Here is a 16,013-nt window from a genome sequence, read left to right as displayed (position 1 = left end):
CTCCGTTTCAAAAAAAAAAAAAAAAGAATAATCTCAAGGCAGTAGCTTAGTGTATGCAAAACAGGTGACAACAGTGAGGCTGGCACAATCAGTGGAAATCCAAATTCTACCATTTAGGTTTTATCTTAGGTGATATAGGCCTAAAAGGATTTTAATCTGAAAAGTGAAGCATTGTGAAGACTTATATGATAGGGTAGAGATACCAAAGGGCAGACCTGAAAGGAGGCTCTTTCAGTCAAGGGGAAGAGAAAGCAGTGAAATAAAGTAGTGACAACAGAGATGGAGAGAAAGATGCTGATAAAAGAGCTAAATATAAAACTGACTTGACTTTATCTCTAGTTATTATATTGGGACTCTAGGATGTACCATACTCTTCAACTTTGTAAAAGCCTTCTTAGGAATGCAAATCTATAACTAAAGAGAAAAGGAAATTCATGCCCTCACTCACACCGGTTTCCCAAATTCTGTTCTTTGCAGGTAGAATAGGGCAGGCCCTAGAGTTCTGTTCAGACCCAGTTTCTTAGTGCCTCATATGATGTCCAGCTACGCTATGTATAACATTCATTTACATTATTTCATCATCTTAATATTCACCATAATTCCTTGAGTTAGAACAAATATGTCTTCTTTTACATCTGAGAAAATAATGGAAGAGTTGTACCACTGAAGCCAAATCCTCAATAAATGGCAGAACTAAGATATGGAGTAAGGCCTGAAGTAATGCTGTCCTATTTATTTATGGTCAGTAAAATATTTGTTGGAACAGTGAATGAATGAAGTAAAAGTTTTCTGATTCTTGGTTCAGCTTCACCTCCAGCCCACTGGCAATTCTTAGAAGCCGACTAGGAATCCAGAAAGGGCACAATGCCAGCCCTTACTCCACTGAGCAACTTATTAGTCCAGTATAACCCAATAGGCACCTGTTAAGCAAATTTGTTAAATGCTTGGCATTGAGCTAGTTCCAGCCATAGAAAAAATGTAATTTCTATTTTACTATTACCCTCAGATGCTAAAATGAGGGGGAGAATTACATGTCAGGCTCTTGGGCTCTAGGGAGGCAAGATCTTCACAAAATCCAGAATAGGTGTGCATAATAATATAGGTCTGCAAATCTTTAGCAAAGTGAAAGAACTTCAGAAAGGCAGACTGAGCCTGGATTGAAAGACGGTGCCCGCGTGGCGATCAGGGGAAAGTGGAGTTCTCCAGTAGTCCAGGAGTTGGTGTGTGACCATTCTGCCCAAGGCTGGGAATCTTCCACTGGCGCTGCTGATTAAAGATCATCGAATTAAGGGTTTTAAGGAACCAAGAAAGCTAGCAGAGACTTCTCGGGTATCTTCTTCCCCTACTTTCGGCACGCTCGCACGACCACCCACCACTAAGGTAAATGCCCTCCATAGAAGCCAAAAGGAAAGATTAAGAACCCTGCACGCAAGTGTACACAGTCGGTGGTGCCAGTCGGAGCGGGCTGGACCCAACAAACCAGACTCCAGAGTCCGGCCACTGGGGGCGGGGGCCGCTGTGCAGCGATGCGGGTTTGGACTACCGGTGCAGCGGCCATAAGCTTAGCCCAGTCGCGTTCTCTCCCTAGGGCCGCGCGGGACCCGGCCAGATTGCAGAGGATCGCAGGGCTTCAGTGGCTCCCGGCTCCGGGCTGGGGGCGGGGCCTGCGGGGGCGGGCCCACGGTGACGTCGGGCGGGCCGGGACGCGCGGAGGCGGCGGCGGAGCCTACACCTTCTGCTGCTGCTGCGCCCCATCCCCCCGCGGCCGGCCGGTCCCAGCCCGAACCCCGCGTCCGTGTCCGCACCCCTCCCCCGGGCCGGGCCATGGGCCTCACCGTGTCCGCGCTCTTTTCGCGGATCTTCGGAAAGAAGCAGATGCGGATTCTCATGGGTGAGGCATACCAAGCGCGCGGCCCGGACCGGGCGCCGGCCCCGGCCCCGGCTCAGCCCTCCCGCCCCCGCGTCCCTCCAGCCCGGCTCACCTGGGTCTCTGACCCAGAATCACCCACCTCCTTACTCCCTGGGCCTCTGTTCTCGGCGGGTCTGCAGCGCTGCCAGTGGGGCCTGAGACCCGGTGCTGTGGGCCTGGGTGGGGTGAAGCTCCCTCCGCCCCAACCCGGCTGGCAAGAAGGGAGGATTCCGCCCTTGGAGACGACTTTTAAAAGGAGCGCGGCCTTCGTCTCCTGCCCCTTACCTCCCAGTCCTCTCCAGTCCCTTGCCCACTTTGGGCAGGAGTTGGCGCAAGCCACCCAGACTGCCCTCAAGGCCCGGAGGTAGATAAGAGCGCACACCTGGAGACGCTCGGGCTCTCCGCCCCTGTCACCATCAGCTGTCCTGGCTTCTCCCTTTCTCTGGTCCCTAGGGGGCTCCCTTGCTCCCCTCTCCATCCCTATGCCCCTCTCTGTTGCAGTTGGTTTAGATGCGGCTGGCAAGACCACAATCCTGTACAAACTCAAGTTGGGGGAGATTGTCACCACCATCCCAACCATAGGTGAGCCCAGGGGGAGGAAGGGAGGAGTGGGAACGCTGTGGCGGGCCTTCACTGGGTTTGCTCCCGGTTCTGCCTCTTATCTGGCTCTGACCCTGACATCAGATATGGCCACTTGAGAAGTGGGTCAAGGTATCTCTATGTGCCTGCAGGGTGGATGTCCCCCAGCCCCGCCCTGTCTGTTGACTGCTGTTCTTCTGGGACTCTGTTCTCCTGGCCTTGATCAATGCTTTCTGGTTTTGTGTCCCTGCTAAGATCCTAGTAGTTTTAGTGAGTTCCTTCTTTTCTGGACTTTTCCTCATATTTTTCTCCCAATTATCTGCAGGCTTCAATGTAGAAACAGTGGAATATAAGAACATCTGTTTCACAGTGTGGGATGTGGGAGGCCAGGACAAGATTCGGCCTCTGTGGCGGCACTACTTCCAGAACACTCAGGTGGAGTGTGTGGGGGACCACGAATTCCAGGGGAAGAGGTGTTAGAACTGGGAGGACTGAGATACTGGCCTGGGCTGCCCTCTGAAGCCAGGAAAAACCCCTTCCTGCTTATGCTTCCCTTAGTTGGCCAGCCCTTACTCATCTCGCAAAACTCAGCTTAGTCTTCATAGACTTAGCCACCTAGAACTTCCCCTGAGAAGCAGGGATCTAGGGCCATGCTGCCTGATTTAGCTCTCATCACATACCTCCCTCCTATTCCCTTGCACATCTTTAAATTGATTATTTTCTCCTTGAGAATAGAGGCTGTATTCTTGCAGTCGCATCTCTAGTTTGGGCTAGGACTTCTGCAGAGCCTTAGTAGAAATTTACTAGATAAGAAAAGTTAGCACAATTAAAGATGGGAAGAAGAGAGGGAGGGCCAGAAGTGGGTATGTCCCAGGTGGGAATGATACTTCCTTCCTGCCCAGGGCCTCATCTTTGTGGTGGACAGTAATGACCGGGAGCGGGTCCAAGAATCTGCCGATGAACTCCAGAAGATGGTGAGTACCCAAAGTCCTGGGAACTGAGCCCTTGGCCTGGGTACAGAGAGATCTCTGTGGTGGTATGGAAGTCAGGGAATCCTCCACAGGCATCAAAGGCCAGGAATGTAAATTTATCTTTATGGGCGCAAAGACATTGTATATCTTGCCTTATTTTGGATAGGACTGACTTTTCCTATAAATTCTCGTGCCTTTACATCTGAATCTGAGAAGCTGGTGGGGAGAGGAAATTATGTGTTAAAGAAAAATGTCATCTTACATTCTTGGTTTGTCCATTTGGAAATTTTGTCATTTTTCTTTAGGCAAGTACTCAGATTAGAAAAAGGCCTTTTCTAGACTTAAGGCTTAGGTGACCTCAAGCTCACTGATAACTCTGTCTTGTGTGCAGCAGTAAATGATACTGTATTTTTATCCCACAAAGAAGCTAGAAGACAGGAAAGGGGACCCCCTCCCCAACACAGCAGAGTAAGGGGAGCCTGGGGACCTTGCTGGAAAATGGAACCACAGGGTCCCACCCTTTCCTCTCCCCTTTCAGTTACAAGAGGATGAGCTACGGGATGCAGTGCTGCTGGTGTTTGCTAACAAGCAGGACATGCCTAATGCCATGCCTGTGAGTGAGCTGACCGACAAGCTGGGGCTACAGCACTTGCGCAGCCGCACGGTAAGGGTCCTGCTCACATCACAGTGGATCCTGCCTTTCCAGGGGAGCCACAGGCTGGGGCAGGGATGGCAAAACATCCCCTTTCCTTCTCTGCTGACCTCTTTCTTTCCTTCTTTCCCACAGTGGTACGTCCAGGCTACCTGTGCTACCCAAGGCACAGGCTTATATGATGGGCTGGACTGGCTGTCCCATGAGCTGTCAAAGCGCTAACCAGCCAGGGGCAGGCCCCTGCTGCCCAGAAGCTCCCGCGTGCATCCCCGGGATGACCAGATTCCCGGACTCCTCAGGCAGTGCCCTTCCCTCCCACTCTTCACTCCCACAGACAGTGGCCTCTGCCCCTGCTCCTGCCTGCATGTTCTCTCTGTTGGAGCCTGGAGCCTCTTTTCTGGCCACAGAGGGGTCCACTCTCCTGCCTGCTGGGACCTGTGGAAGAGGTTTCCTGGCCAAGGCCCCTTCTTCCAGAGGAGGAGCAGGGATCTGAGTTTACTTTAATTTTTTCGGTTTTGGGTAAACCCTTTGGGCCAGGTGAGGGGGGAAGGTGAGGGCTCCGAGTGGTGCTATGATGTGGCACTGGATATTGAGTAATAAATTTGCTGTGGTTTGTATATGGTATTGTCTGTAGCCTAGAAGTGGGAGACTGGGTTGTTGGGTGCAGAGATAATGTGGGAGAGGTTCAAACTAAAGCTACAAGGTCACGCACTCCCCAACACACATACCCTCATCTCACTCGTGTCTCCCTGCATATTCTTACACTGGAAATACCATTCCTTCCCCGACTCCAAGGAACCTCTGCTGAAGCATGGATCCATAAACCACATAGTTCCACTCCTCATCATTGTCCTAGCTACTTAGAGCAGTAGTTCTTAATGATTGCTTTGCACATTAAAATTTGAGGGAGAGGGAATGTGTGTTTAAAATATAGGTCCTGAGGTACACTTTAGAAAACTGACTTTTTCATCAGGGTTCGTATGAGGCCCAATAGCATGCGTCTTTAAAATTTCCCAGATGATGCTGGTACTAGTAGACTATTAGCCTTATTTTAGAAAACACTGATGGAGCCTAGGGGTTGCAGTTCCTCACTGTGCACTGCTGGGATTCTACCCAGGAAGATCCCATCTGGGGGACTAGGAAAGTGTGTGTAAGATTCAGAGGGTGACCTATTCTCCAAGTGTGGTTGACTCTACCCATTTGCTTTTGGATCCCAGCAAGGTTTAAACAAAATCTATCATCACCATTATTATTTTAACTTTCTCTGGTTTTTCATGTTGTCAGTTTCTTCAGATTCTGAGCTAGGATTTCTCTCCTTGAGCTTTGTGGAAGTGAGTCCCAGAGACGCCTAGACAACAGAGACTCTTTGAATAGGAAAGGCTGATATTCTTATAGGAACTCTGGCTGTCTGCCAGCCAGCTGTCCTACCTACCAGCACTAAGGCTGGGCATTGATGAGGTGGGGTGCTCTGTGCTCTCTCCGCCTAGGCCACTCTCCTTACCCTGGTTCTGAGCCAGCCTTCCTAATTGGTGTGGGTAATTTGATCCTTGCTGGTTATCTATCTAGGGTTTCCTTACACTACCTGCAAAGTAACTTCTGGGATATTTTGGCCTCATCCTCTCAAGCACCATAAAAGCTGATAGATTTTCCTTGGATCTCTTGAACTTAACACTTGAGCTGGGTGGTGCCTGTGGCTCAAAGGAGTAGGACGCTGACCCCATATACCGGAGGTGGCAGGTTCAAACCTAGCCCTGGCCAAAAACTGCAAAAAAAAAAAAAAAAAAAACTTGAGCTGGATGGGAGCCAAGCAGAACCCACTTTTATTTTTGCAGTTTTTGGCCAGAGCTAGGTTTGAACCCGCCACCTCCAGTATATGGGGCCGGCCCCCTACTCCTTTGAGCCACAGACACTGCCCAGAACCCACTCCTAAGGGAGGAAGAGGTTGGTTTCTATCCTGTTATCAAATTGAAAAACAGAGATAAAGAAAGGTAAGAACTTGCCTAAAGTCACAAGTTGAGGTTCTGATTCCTAGTCTCAGCTCAGTCTATTTTGTTGCCTGGAGTGGCGTAGGAAGGCGTATACCAGAAGCTCTGGACCCAATTCCTCTAGGCCATAGATTGACGCAATTTGAGCCAGGACCCTCTGCCACTGTGGTAGGATAAGGGGCAGGCCTCACAGTCACAATGCTCCCGGGTCACAGAGGCACTGGGCCCTAGGCCAGCCTCTGCCTGGGAAGTTCCCTCTGGAAACATCTTGTGAGTACTACGGGCCTTTTTCCAGGCCTTATGGCCTGTGGAACTTCACCACTGGGGGGAAGGCTGGGCCAGACAGAGTCATTACCTGTCACACCGGCCCCATGGATGGGGTGGAATGGATACAAAGACATCCCAGGGTCGAGGACCTAAGGGTTGGGCTCATCAGCTGGGCAGGAACCTACCTTACCTATGAGTCATGCAAGAACACAGTCACTGCTACCGCAAAGAGTTTGGGCAGGAGACAGGTAAACTGGAATCAGTTTAGTGGCCAAGCTCTCCTGGGGTATGTGTGTGGGGGTGGGGGGCGTGTGTGTGAGTGTGTGTCTGTGTGTGTGTGTGTCAGCAGGGATGCATTCTCAACCTAATCATATTTCTAGCCTCTGTCATTGACAGCCCAAGACCCTTCTACTCCAGACTTTTGCTCACAGTCCCCATTGCTCCACTGTGGAATCCTCTAAATGTATTCCACAAGATGAAGCCTCAGCCCTGGCCTTGCTGTGGCTGCTTCCTATCTCCATCTCAGCACAGGATGGTTGTGTCTTTGCAAAGAGGAGAGAGGTGGAGAGCCAGGCTAGAAGGCAGAATTGTGGACATCCAGAGGAAGTCGGGCCAGTGGAGTTTATTGCAAGGCCTCTGTTTCTGTTCTGGTTGAGAGTGGGGATCTCAAGAAGCCCTAGCAGAACTGGTCTTAATTTGAGAGAGGAATAGGCACCTCCAGAATGGGTGTCAGAGTTAGGCAGAAGCAAAGTTCTCTTACTTATAACAAGGTTGATCAGCTGAACCAGATGATTTCTCTCAATTGTCCATGCTCTGGTCTTTTTCCCTGGAGCCCCAGCCTGCCTACGAAAGCTCTTTCTTTTCTCCTACCATGCTGAGGAGGCAGGCTTTGGGGATGGAAGTACTGGCTGAGTGTGCTATTCAGGGGCAACAGTGAGAAAGGAAAAAGTAAGCTCTTAAATCACAGCATTTCTTGGGAAATTAGGTATTGTAGGATGGATCAAGGAAGGGAGAGGGGAGGTTTACCTTCTGAAAGTGCCATCTAGAATTTCTCTTTGGACCTGGAGAAGCCCTATGGCTCCAGTGATGGAGAGACCCAGAGATCCTTTAATTTCTGTTGACTGGGAGGGTGGAAGTGCTAATTGTAATGGAGGCAGAAGTGCTTGGCCCTGATGAAGGTGCTGGAGTAATGCCCGGGTGATGGTGAGGGCTCCTCAGCTTAGTCACTCAGCAATCCTAATTTCCTCTTCTCCCAATGCCTCCAGACCTGGGAGCTTCTGGTGAGCAATGAGCATGATACACAGGCCGTGGTACGACTAAAGAGCTTGCAGGGGCTCTACCTGCTATGTGAGGCAGATGGCAGTGTGGCTTATGGCCGGCCAAGGACCAGCCACCATGGATGCTTCCTACTCCGTTTTCACCGTAACAGCAAGTGGACACTCCAGTGCTTAATTTCTGGTCGTTATCTGGAGTCCAATGGCGAGGATGTGTTCTGCAACTCCCGGGTCCTCTCAGCTTACCATATGTGGACCCCCCAGCCAGCCCTACATGTCCATGTAATCCTCTATAACCCCATCCACCGCTGCTATGCGCGGACAGACCCCACCATGGGCCGCGTCTGGGTGGATGCAGAAGTTCCCTGCCTGGAGGAATGTGGCTTCCTATTGCATTTCCGAGATGGATGCTACCACCTGGAGACCTCTACACACCACTTCTTGTCCCATGTAGACCGGCTTTTCTCCCAACCCTCATCACAGACAGCTTTTCACATGCAAGTGCGGCCTGGAGGGCTCGTGGCACTGTGCGATGGAGAAGGAGGCATGTTATATCCACAGGGCACACATCTGCTGCTGGGCCTGGGCTCCAATCCTATAAGGGGTGAGGAGTGGTTCATCCTACAGCACTGCCCCACCTGGGTCACCCTCAGGTCAAAGGCTCGGAGGTTCATCTCCATCACCTACGGCAAGTGCTGGGTCTAATACAGCCATGGAGGGGGAAGGGGGCTGGGGGCTGGGAAAAGGAAAATGTGTTCAGGATCAGCAAGAGTTTTTTGAATCTGCTAATAAGGAGGATTCTGGGGTATCACGGGGACCATTTTTTGCTATGGAGAACAACAGAAAAGTAGGGTTATGAACTGTAGAAGAAAGTCACCTGGGTCTTCAGCAGACTACCATGGTCTGACATAAGGTGATTAAAGTTGAAAAGGAAAAGTGAGGGGAAGAAAGAAAGCCCTGGGTATAAAGCATGGAGGAAAGACTGAGACTCACAGCCAGACCAGACTCAGGCTTCTACTGACATTTTTTTTCCTCTGCAGATGGTGAGGTACATGGTACCTCTGAGCGCCTAATCCCAATGTCCATGTTCCAGTTTGAATGTAACAGTGATAACTCCACCTTGCAGCTTCGTTCAGCCACTGGCTGCTACCTAGCCCAGGTGAGACCTTTCCTTTTGGAGCAAAAGAAACTTAAGCTCTGGGGGTGGTACGTGTGGCTCAAGGAGTAGGGTGCTGGCCCATATACTGGGGGTGGGAGGTTCAAGCCCAGCCCCGGCCAAATCCACAAAAAAAAAAGAAAGAAAGAAAGAAAGAAACCTAATGTGGATTAAAAAAAGAAAAAAAGAAAAAAGAAATTTAAGCTCTGAGCTCCCCCTCTCTAGATACTCTTTCTCTTTGCTTATTTTTATTTTATTTTATTTATTTTTTTGAGACAGAGTCTCACTATGTCACCCATGGCTTCACAGCTCACAGCAACCTCAAACTCTTGTGCTTAAGCAATTCTCTTGCCTCAGCCTCCCAAAGTAAGCTGGGACTACAGGTGCCTGCCACAACGCCTGACCATTTTTTGCTGCAATTGACGTGGTTGTTTAGCTGACCTAGGCTGGATTCAAACCTGCCAGCCACAGTGTATGTGGCTGACACTATAACCACTGTGCTATGTATGGGTGCCAAACCCCCTTTCTCTTTCTTCAAGACAGATGAGCAGATGGTGAGGTGAATTGGGAGGCCCTTATCTGTACACATTCATTTTCACCAAAATGGAACTTCTTTTTTTTTTTTGAGACAGAATCTCACTTTGTCACCCTCTGTAGAATTCCATGGTGTCATAGCTCACAGCAACCTCAAACTCCTGGGCTTAAGCGATTCTCTCACCGCAGCCTCCCTAGTAGCTGAGACTACAAGCGCCCACCACAATACCCAGCTATTTTTTGGTTGCAGTTGTCATTATTTAGCAGGCCCAGGCTGGGCTCGAGCCCACCGGCCTTGGTGTATGTGGCTGGCACCCTACTCACTGAGCTATGGGCGCTGAGCCTCAGTGGAGCTTCTTTAAAAAAAAAAAAAAATTTCTGAGGCCTAATTTAAATATATGCAAATTATAAGATACATATATGTATACTGTATATAAATATATTATGTATAATATGGTGTTCTTATAAATGCACCTATTTTAAGTATAAAATTCAGCAAGTTTTGAAAAACAGCCATACTCATACAGCCATGTCATGTCATGCCACAGTTGGAGAATATTTCTGTCACCACAAAAATTCCCTCTTGCCCCTTTGCAATTTCCCTCCATCCTTCCTCGTCTCCTTACCTCCACCTCTGCTACGACTGGTCTGCATCCTTCACTAGAGACTAGATTTGCCCATGTGGAAATTTCATATACACAGAAACATACAGTGTATATATGATCTGTATTTATGTATGCTCCTTTTTTTCAGCACAATGATGTTAAGATTCACCCATGACATTGCATTTCTTTTCATTGTTGGGTAGTATTCTATAATACCACTTACAAACAAAATTTGTTTATTCATTTACTTGTTGATGTACACTTGGATTGTTTCTAGTTTGGGCTGTTATGAATGAAGTTTCTATGAGCGTTTGTGAACAAATCTTTTTGTGAGCCTACATTTTCATTTATCTTGGATAAATACCCAGGAATGGACTTACTAAATCATATAATAGACACATGCTTAACTTTGTAAGGAAATCAGCTTTCTACAATGACTATGCCCCTTTACATTCTCGCTAGTAATGTATGAAGGTTCCGAGTGCTGCATTTCCTCACCAGCACTTGATAGTGTTTGTCCTTTTCATTTTAGCCACCCTAGTGGGTGTGTAATGGCTTCTTATTGTGGCTTTAATTTTGAATTACCTTATGAGTCATTTTTAGCATCTTTTCATGTGCATATTGCTCATTTGTATGTTTTCCCTGAAAGTTGTCTGTTCAGGGCTTTTGCCACTTGATACTGGGTGTTTGTCTTATTAATGAGTTGTATGGGTTCTTTATATTTTTTTCAATTCAAGTCTTTTGCCAAGTGTATGTATTGTAAATGTTTTCTCTCAGTCTGGTGTTTGCCTTTTCACTTGCTTTATGGTGTCTTTTGAGAAGCAAATTGTTAATTTTAATGAAGTCCCAATTTGTCAACATTTTAAAGTTACTATTTTTCTTAACCCAAGAAATCATGCCCCAAAGTGGCAAAATAATATGTTTTCTTAGAGACATTTTATAGTTTAGCTTTCACTTTTTTATGTCTATGATCCATTTCAAAATAATTTTGGAGTCAGAGCAGAGGTTCATTTCTCTACATATGATATCCTGGCCCCCTTTTTATGCTGTGTTCTGGGATATGACGCAGATGGTGGGAAGTGGGAGTGCTAAAGCCACAGCATGTTTTCCAAAAAGGATCTGAAGGCATAAAGCGTACTCTGGGAGAATGAAAAGGGTTGGGGGGTGGGCAGCACCCATAGCTCAGTGAGTAAGGACACCAGCCACATGCACCAGGGCTGGTGGGTTCGAACCCAGCCCGGCCTGCTAAAACAAAAATATAGCCAGGCATTGTGGTGGGCATCTGTAGTCCCAGCTACTCAGATGGCTGAGGCAGGAGAATCGCTTGAGCCCAGGATTTGAGGTTGCTGTGAGCTATGGCCCCAGCGCTCTACCGAGGGCAACATAGTGAGACTCTGTCTCAATTTAAAAAAAAAAAAAAAGAAAGAAAGAAAAGGGTCAGGGTGGTAGGATGTGGGAAGACAATATGATAGTAAAAAATGATGGAAAGAAGGCTGAAGTTGTCAATCCTTACTCCTTTTTTTTTTTTTTGAGACAGAATCTCACTTTGTCACCCTCACCAGAGTGCTATGAGCATCACAGCTCACAGCAACCTCAAACTCCTGGGCTTAAGTAATTCTCTTGCCTCAGACTCCCAAGTACGTGGGCCTACCGGCACCCACCACACTGCCCAGCTGTTTTATTTTGAGACAAGGAATCTCTCTCACTCAGGCTGGTCTCGAACTTGAGAGCTCAGGCAATCCACTCAAGCATGAGCCACCACCCCTAGCCTTACTCCTTGTCCCTGTTCCTGATACTCTCTTCAGAGGCGCCACAGGATGGTGATGGCTGATGGACACCCCATGGAGCCTGAAACTTTCTTCCGTGTGCACTGGAGCTGTGGCAAGATCATCATGCAGTCCTCAAATGGCCGGTACCTGGGCATTGCAAACAATGGCCTGCTGATGGCCAATGCTACCCTTCCAGGTGAGCCAAGCAGCCCTCCTGCCAGGTTGTTCTAAGTCAGGGATGCTTTTAGAGGGAATTGGAATATGATATTTTAAAAAAAAATAAGCCCTGGAGTTGTGTCAGAAGATTTTGCTCTGGATACTCTCTCATTTGTTGAATTCTTGTCATCACTTGAGCGTACCACCTCAGTTTCATAGTCTGTCAAAGTAGAGATAATATTCACCCTATTGCCTCACACAGTTGTCACGAGGATTGAATAAATCAACACATTTCAAGGAAGAAAGAATATTAAAATGTCTCGGGTGCCACACTGTACTAGATGCTCTCACAAACGATTCACGTGCATTTAGCATTAGACCTGACACAGAGTAGGTGTTCATTAAATGTTAAAATACTGGCAACACCCTTTGCAATTAGTGTTCCCCCTCCTGCTTCCATCTGGGGAAACATCTGGAGGCAGCCCATCCACATAACTCCTTCCTATTTCATTTTAGGCTCAAATGAGGAATTTGCGATTCGATTAGCCAACCGTACGTTCCTTGCGCTACGCGGTCGGTATGGGTATGTGGGCTCCTCGTCAGACCATGACCTCATACAGTGCAATATGGACCAGCCTGACTGCATTCACTTACTACCCTGCCGCCAGGGCATCTATCATTTCCAAGGTGAGTGGCTCCTCTGCCCTGCCCCTGGGTTCACAGGCTGGCCCCTGCCTTAACTCAGACTTCAGGCCTGTTCATCATAAAAGGAAAAAAGAGCTTCTGTTTGTTTTCACACTTCAAAGCCCCACAGTGGGTTGTCAGATAGACACCACGGGAAACCCTGCTGACCCTCCTGCATTTCCATAGGCTGACCTGCCAACACAGGCAGGATGGGACCATGGGAGGGTGGCCTGCCTCCAGGAATGGCCCATGAACCTGAGCTCTTCCCTCCCCAGCACAGGGTGGATCCTTCTGGTCAATAACATCCTTTGGCAGTTTTCGCCCATGGGGAAAGTTTGCCCTCAACTTCTGTATAGAGCTCCATGGGAGCAACTTGCTCACGGTGCTGGCACCCAATGGCTTCTACTTGCGAGCAGACCGCAGTGGCACCCTATTGGCAGACAGCGAGGACATTACCAAAGAGTGTATCTGGGAATTTTAGGTAAGAGAAAGAGGATAAGGGTGTGGGGTCTGGGGGAGCAGGAGCCAAGGGTGGGAGGAAAAAGGAGGTGGCTGAGGAGACATGCGATGGGAAGACCAAAATGCACTCCCGGGCCCACTTCTGTCCCACAATTTGATTGACTCTAGACATTTATTCCAAATCTGTGTATTCCTTGAGGGCTTCTAAATCTGAACTTGGTAGAGAGAGGAGAAGAAATCAGATATAGGTGTCCTGCTATTACGCTGCACTGACATGTGGGCTTGCAAGGAAGCCTGGAGAGGACAGGGTAAGGTGTTCTTGTCCCTCTCTCTCTGTCTCCATTATGATGCAGAATTCTTCCCCATTTTCAGGAAAAACAGATGACTTTGATTATGTGTATAAGTGTAAAAAAAAAGATACGATTTTAATCCTATGCACTTCCTATCCTTACCCCAGATCCCTGGGGAACAGATGGCTCTAAGACATTTATCTCCAGCCCTGACCCTCCTCCTGAACTTGAACATCATCTCCTTCCAACCTCCTGATGGATAGTTGACTTTCTTTGTCCTGCCAGTCCCTCAAAATTCACATAGCTGGAAATCAGCCTTCCTTCCTAAGGCAATTTTCTTCCTCCTGCCATCCCCAGACATTCCACCTTCCCAGTGCTCAGGCTCAAGACCTCAGCATCATCTCTCCGTCCTCTCTTTCTCTTCCTTCACCATACCCTGCAAATTTTGGAATAATTCCTTAACATGCCTCTTGAGTGCTTTTTTCATGATTATCACCACCACCCCTCAGTTCTAGGCTATTCACCAGCAGGAGTATGGCTTCCCAGGCTCCCCAGGAGTGCTCCCTACTATGAGATCTGGCCCCATCCAGTGTCATCGCTACACCAACTTTGCTTTCTTCAGATGCTGCCTCCCTTCCATCATTCCTCATTCAAACTCTTCTTGCCACCTCTTTGCTCTTAGTCCTGTCCCTTTATAGTCAATCTCCTTGTCCTTGCTTGTTGCAGAAAGCACTTCAGTTTTGACGTCAGACAGACCTGAAATCAAGAGCAAGGAAGCCTTTTCCTGTAAATTAACTTGTTCATCAAGAATGGGACAAATCACTACTTTATTCTCACTTCTCCCACAGGGTCTTATCCAGTGTTCTAAAAGCCAGTAATCAACAAAGTATTGACTAATTGATGAAGGGATTCTATTTCCTTTCTCCTCCACAGGTCAATGGGAGACCCTTATCAAAATCCAATCCTCCAGGAAAAAGTACTACACCAAAAAGAACAGGAACCCCAGAGTCAAGAGCCAAGAGAAGAATATCTGTTATACAACTTTTCCTACCCAGTTTAGCAAAACACCTGTTTCAAGGAATAATACAAAACAACAGGCCACCTCCAAGATCCTAGTGTGAATCTGACTCAGTATAGAGGTTTGAATGCAGATGGAGATTGAGGCCGCTGGCTGCTCTATTTTTTTTCCAGAAGAGGGGAAAGTAAATAGTACCCCAGTACTTCCGTGATCTGTCCCCATTCCCATCCAGAACCAACAAACTTTTTCCAACAAACTCCATGAGGAGCTGTCCTTGCCCTGAAAGATTCAGAATCCAGTTGTAAATTGAAATGTGGTTCTGATTTAGAAAGAAGGAGGGATTATTAATTCTGAGGGCACAGGGTAATAGTAGGAATGCCTTCTGACTGTGTAGCCTCCCCCATCTCCTCTACCATAGTTTACCAAACTTCCCTACACCATCATTACCTTTGATCCAGTGAGATGAGTGTTTCCTCCACCACTTCTCACCTTTTACAGGGAGCTGAAGGGATTTGCCCATTGTTCCATGACAATCACAATAGAGCTAGGCCTCTAATTCATATCTCTGACTCTAATGCTCACTATTCTTTCCATCAAAGCATGATTTCTAAACTGCCTGTCATTCTTGCACTGTCTTCATGATTTTGGCCATTAGCTACCTCTCATCTGCTCTATTAATGTTTTTATTGACATATAATCCTAAATATATTTATTTAGAAAGGCATATTTTTATCCTTGTCCTAAAATGGAGAACCACAATCACTTGTCATAAATGAAACGTCACTATAGAAATAAATACAGGCATAGCTCAGAGACATTGTGCATTCTGTTTCAGGTCACTGCAATAAGCAAATATCACAATAAAGTGAGTCACACAAATTTTTTAGTTTCTCAGTACATATAAAGTTATGTTTATGGCCAGGTGTGGTGGCCCATGCCTGTAATCCTAGTACTCTGGGATGCTGAAGTGGAGGATCACTTGATGTTAGGGTTTGAAACAGCCTGAGTAACAGCAAAGGCCCACCTCTACTAAAAATAGAAAAGATTATCCAAGAGAGGAGATGCCTGCCTGTAGGCCCAGCTACTTGGGAGGCTGAGTTGGGAAGATTGCTTGAGCCCAGAAGTTCAAAGCTGCAGTGAGTTATGATTACACCACTATACTTTAGCCTGGGCAACAGAATGGGATACTTCTTAAAAAAAAAAAAAGTGATCTTTAACCTATACTATAGTCTAGTAAGTATGCAATAGCACTGTGTCTAAAAAACCCAATGTATATGCCTTAATTTTAAAATACTTGAATACTGGATATGGTGGCTCATGCTATAATCCCAGCACTTTAGGACGCCAAAGTGGAAGGATGGCTTAAGCCTAGGAGTTCAAGACCAGCTGGGCAACATAGTAAGACCCATCTCTGAAAAAAAATAATTTTTTTTTTTAATTAGCTGAGTGTGTTGGCACATGCCTGTAGCCCCAGCTATTCAGGAAGCTGAGGGAGGAGGATTGCTTGAGCCTTGGAGTTTGAGATTGCAGTGATCAATGACATCCATACTCTAGCCCAGGAAACAAAGCAAGACCCTGTCACCAAAATAAAATAAAATAAAAAACTTTATTGCTAAATGGTAATGCTAATGATCATTTGAGCCTTCAGAGGATTTATAATCATTTTGCTATTGGAGTGTCTTGCCATGATGTTGATAACTGCTGC

The 16,013-nt window shown here is 47.3% G+C and overlaps 2 protein-coding genes across 2 annotated transcripts; both read left to right on the top strand.

Moving 5' to 3' along the window:
• Nucleotides 1-1,668: 1,668 nt before the first annotated feature.
• ARF5 (ADP ribosylation factor 5) lies at nt 1,669-4,728 on the top strand. The gene is made up of 6 exons (XM_003789766.2): nt 1,669-1,891; nt 2,411-2,491; nt 2,814-2,923; nt 3,391-3,462; nt 3,998-4,123; nt 4,247-4,728. The coding sequence occupies exons 1-6, from the start codon at nt 1,825-1,827 to the stop codon at nt 4,331-4,333; spliced, it is 543 nt and encodes a 180-aa protein (XP_003789814.1). The 5' UTR covers nt 1,669-1,824; the 3' UTR covers nt 4,334-4,728.
• Nucleotides 4,729-6,262: 1,534 nt separating this feature from the next.
• Nucleotides 6,263-14,398, top strand: FSCN3 (fascin actin-bundling protein 3). Its single transcript, XM_003789764.1, has 7 exons — nt 6,263-6,611; nt 7,629-8,325; nt 8,678-8,796; nt 11,738-11,897; nt 12,374-12,544; nt 12,817-13,022; nt 14,224-14,398. Exons 1-6 carry the CDS (start codon nt 6,468-6,470, stop codon nt 13,020-13,022), a joined length of 1,497 nt encoding a protein of 498 aa, XP_003789812.1. The 5' UTR covers nt 6,263-6,467; the 3' UTR covers nt 14,224-14,398.
• Nucleotides 14,399-16,013: the final 1,615 nt, after the last annotated feature.

The sequence above is a fragment of the Otolemur garnettii genome, unplaced genomic scaffold (assembly GCF_000181295.1).
Source record: "Otolemur garnettii isolate 467f Iridium unplaced genomic scaffold, OtoGar3 scaffold00037, whole genome shotgun sequence".
In the NCBI taxonomy this organism is placed as follows: Eukaryota; Metazoa; Chordata; class Mammalia; order Primates; family Galagidae; genus Otolemur; species Otolemur garnettii.
This window is presented reverse-complemented; position numbering and strand designations above follow the sequence as displayed.

Coding starts and splice junctions, on each gene's coding strand:
- ARF5 (XM_003789766.2), top strand. CDS start 1,825: ATGGGCCTCACCGTGTCCGCGCTCTTTTCGCGGATCTTCGGAAAGAAG. Junction 2,492..2,813: donor CACCACCATCCCAACCATAG/GTGAGCCCAGGG, acceptor AATTATCTGCAG/GCTTCAATGTAGAAACAGTG. Junction 2,924..3,390: donor ACTACTTCCAGAACACTCAG/GTGGAGTGTGTG, acceptor CTTCCTGCCCAG/GGCCTCATCTTTGTGGTGGA.
- FSCN3 (XM_003789764.1), top strand. CDS start 6,468: ATGGATGGGGTGGAATGGATACAAAGACATCCCAGGGTCGAGGACCTA. Junction 6,612..7,628: donor AGAGTTTGGGCAGGAGACAG/GTAAACTGGAAT, acceptor CAATGCCTCCAG/ACCTGGGAGCTTCTGGTGAG. Junction 8,797..11,737: donor CTGGCTGCTACCTAGCCCAG/GTGAGACCTTTC, acceptor TACTCTCTTCAG/AGGCGCCACAGGATGGTGAT.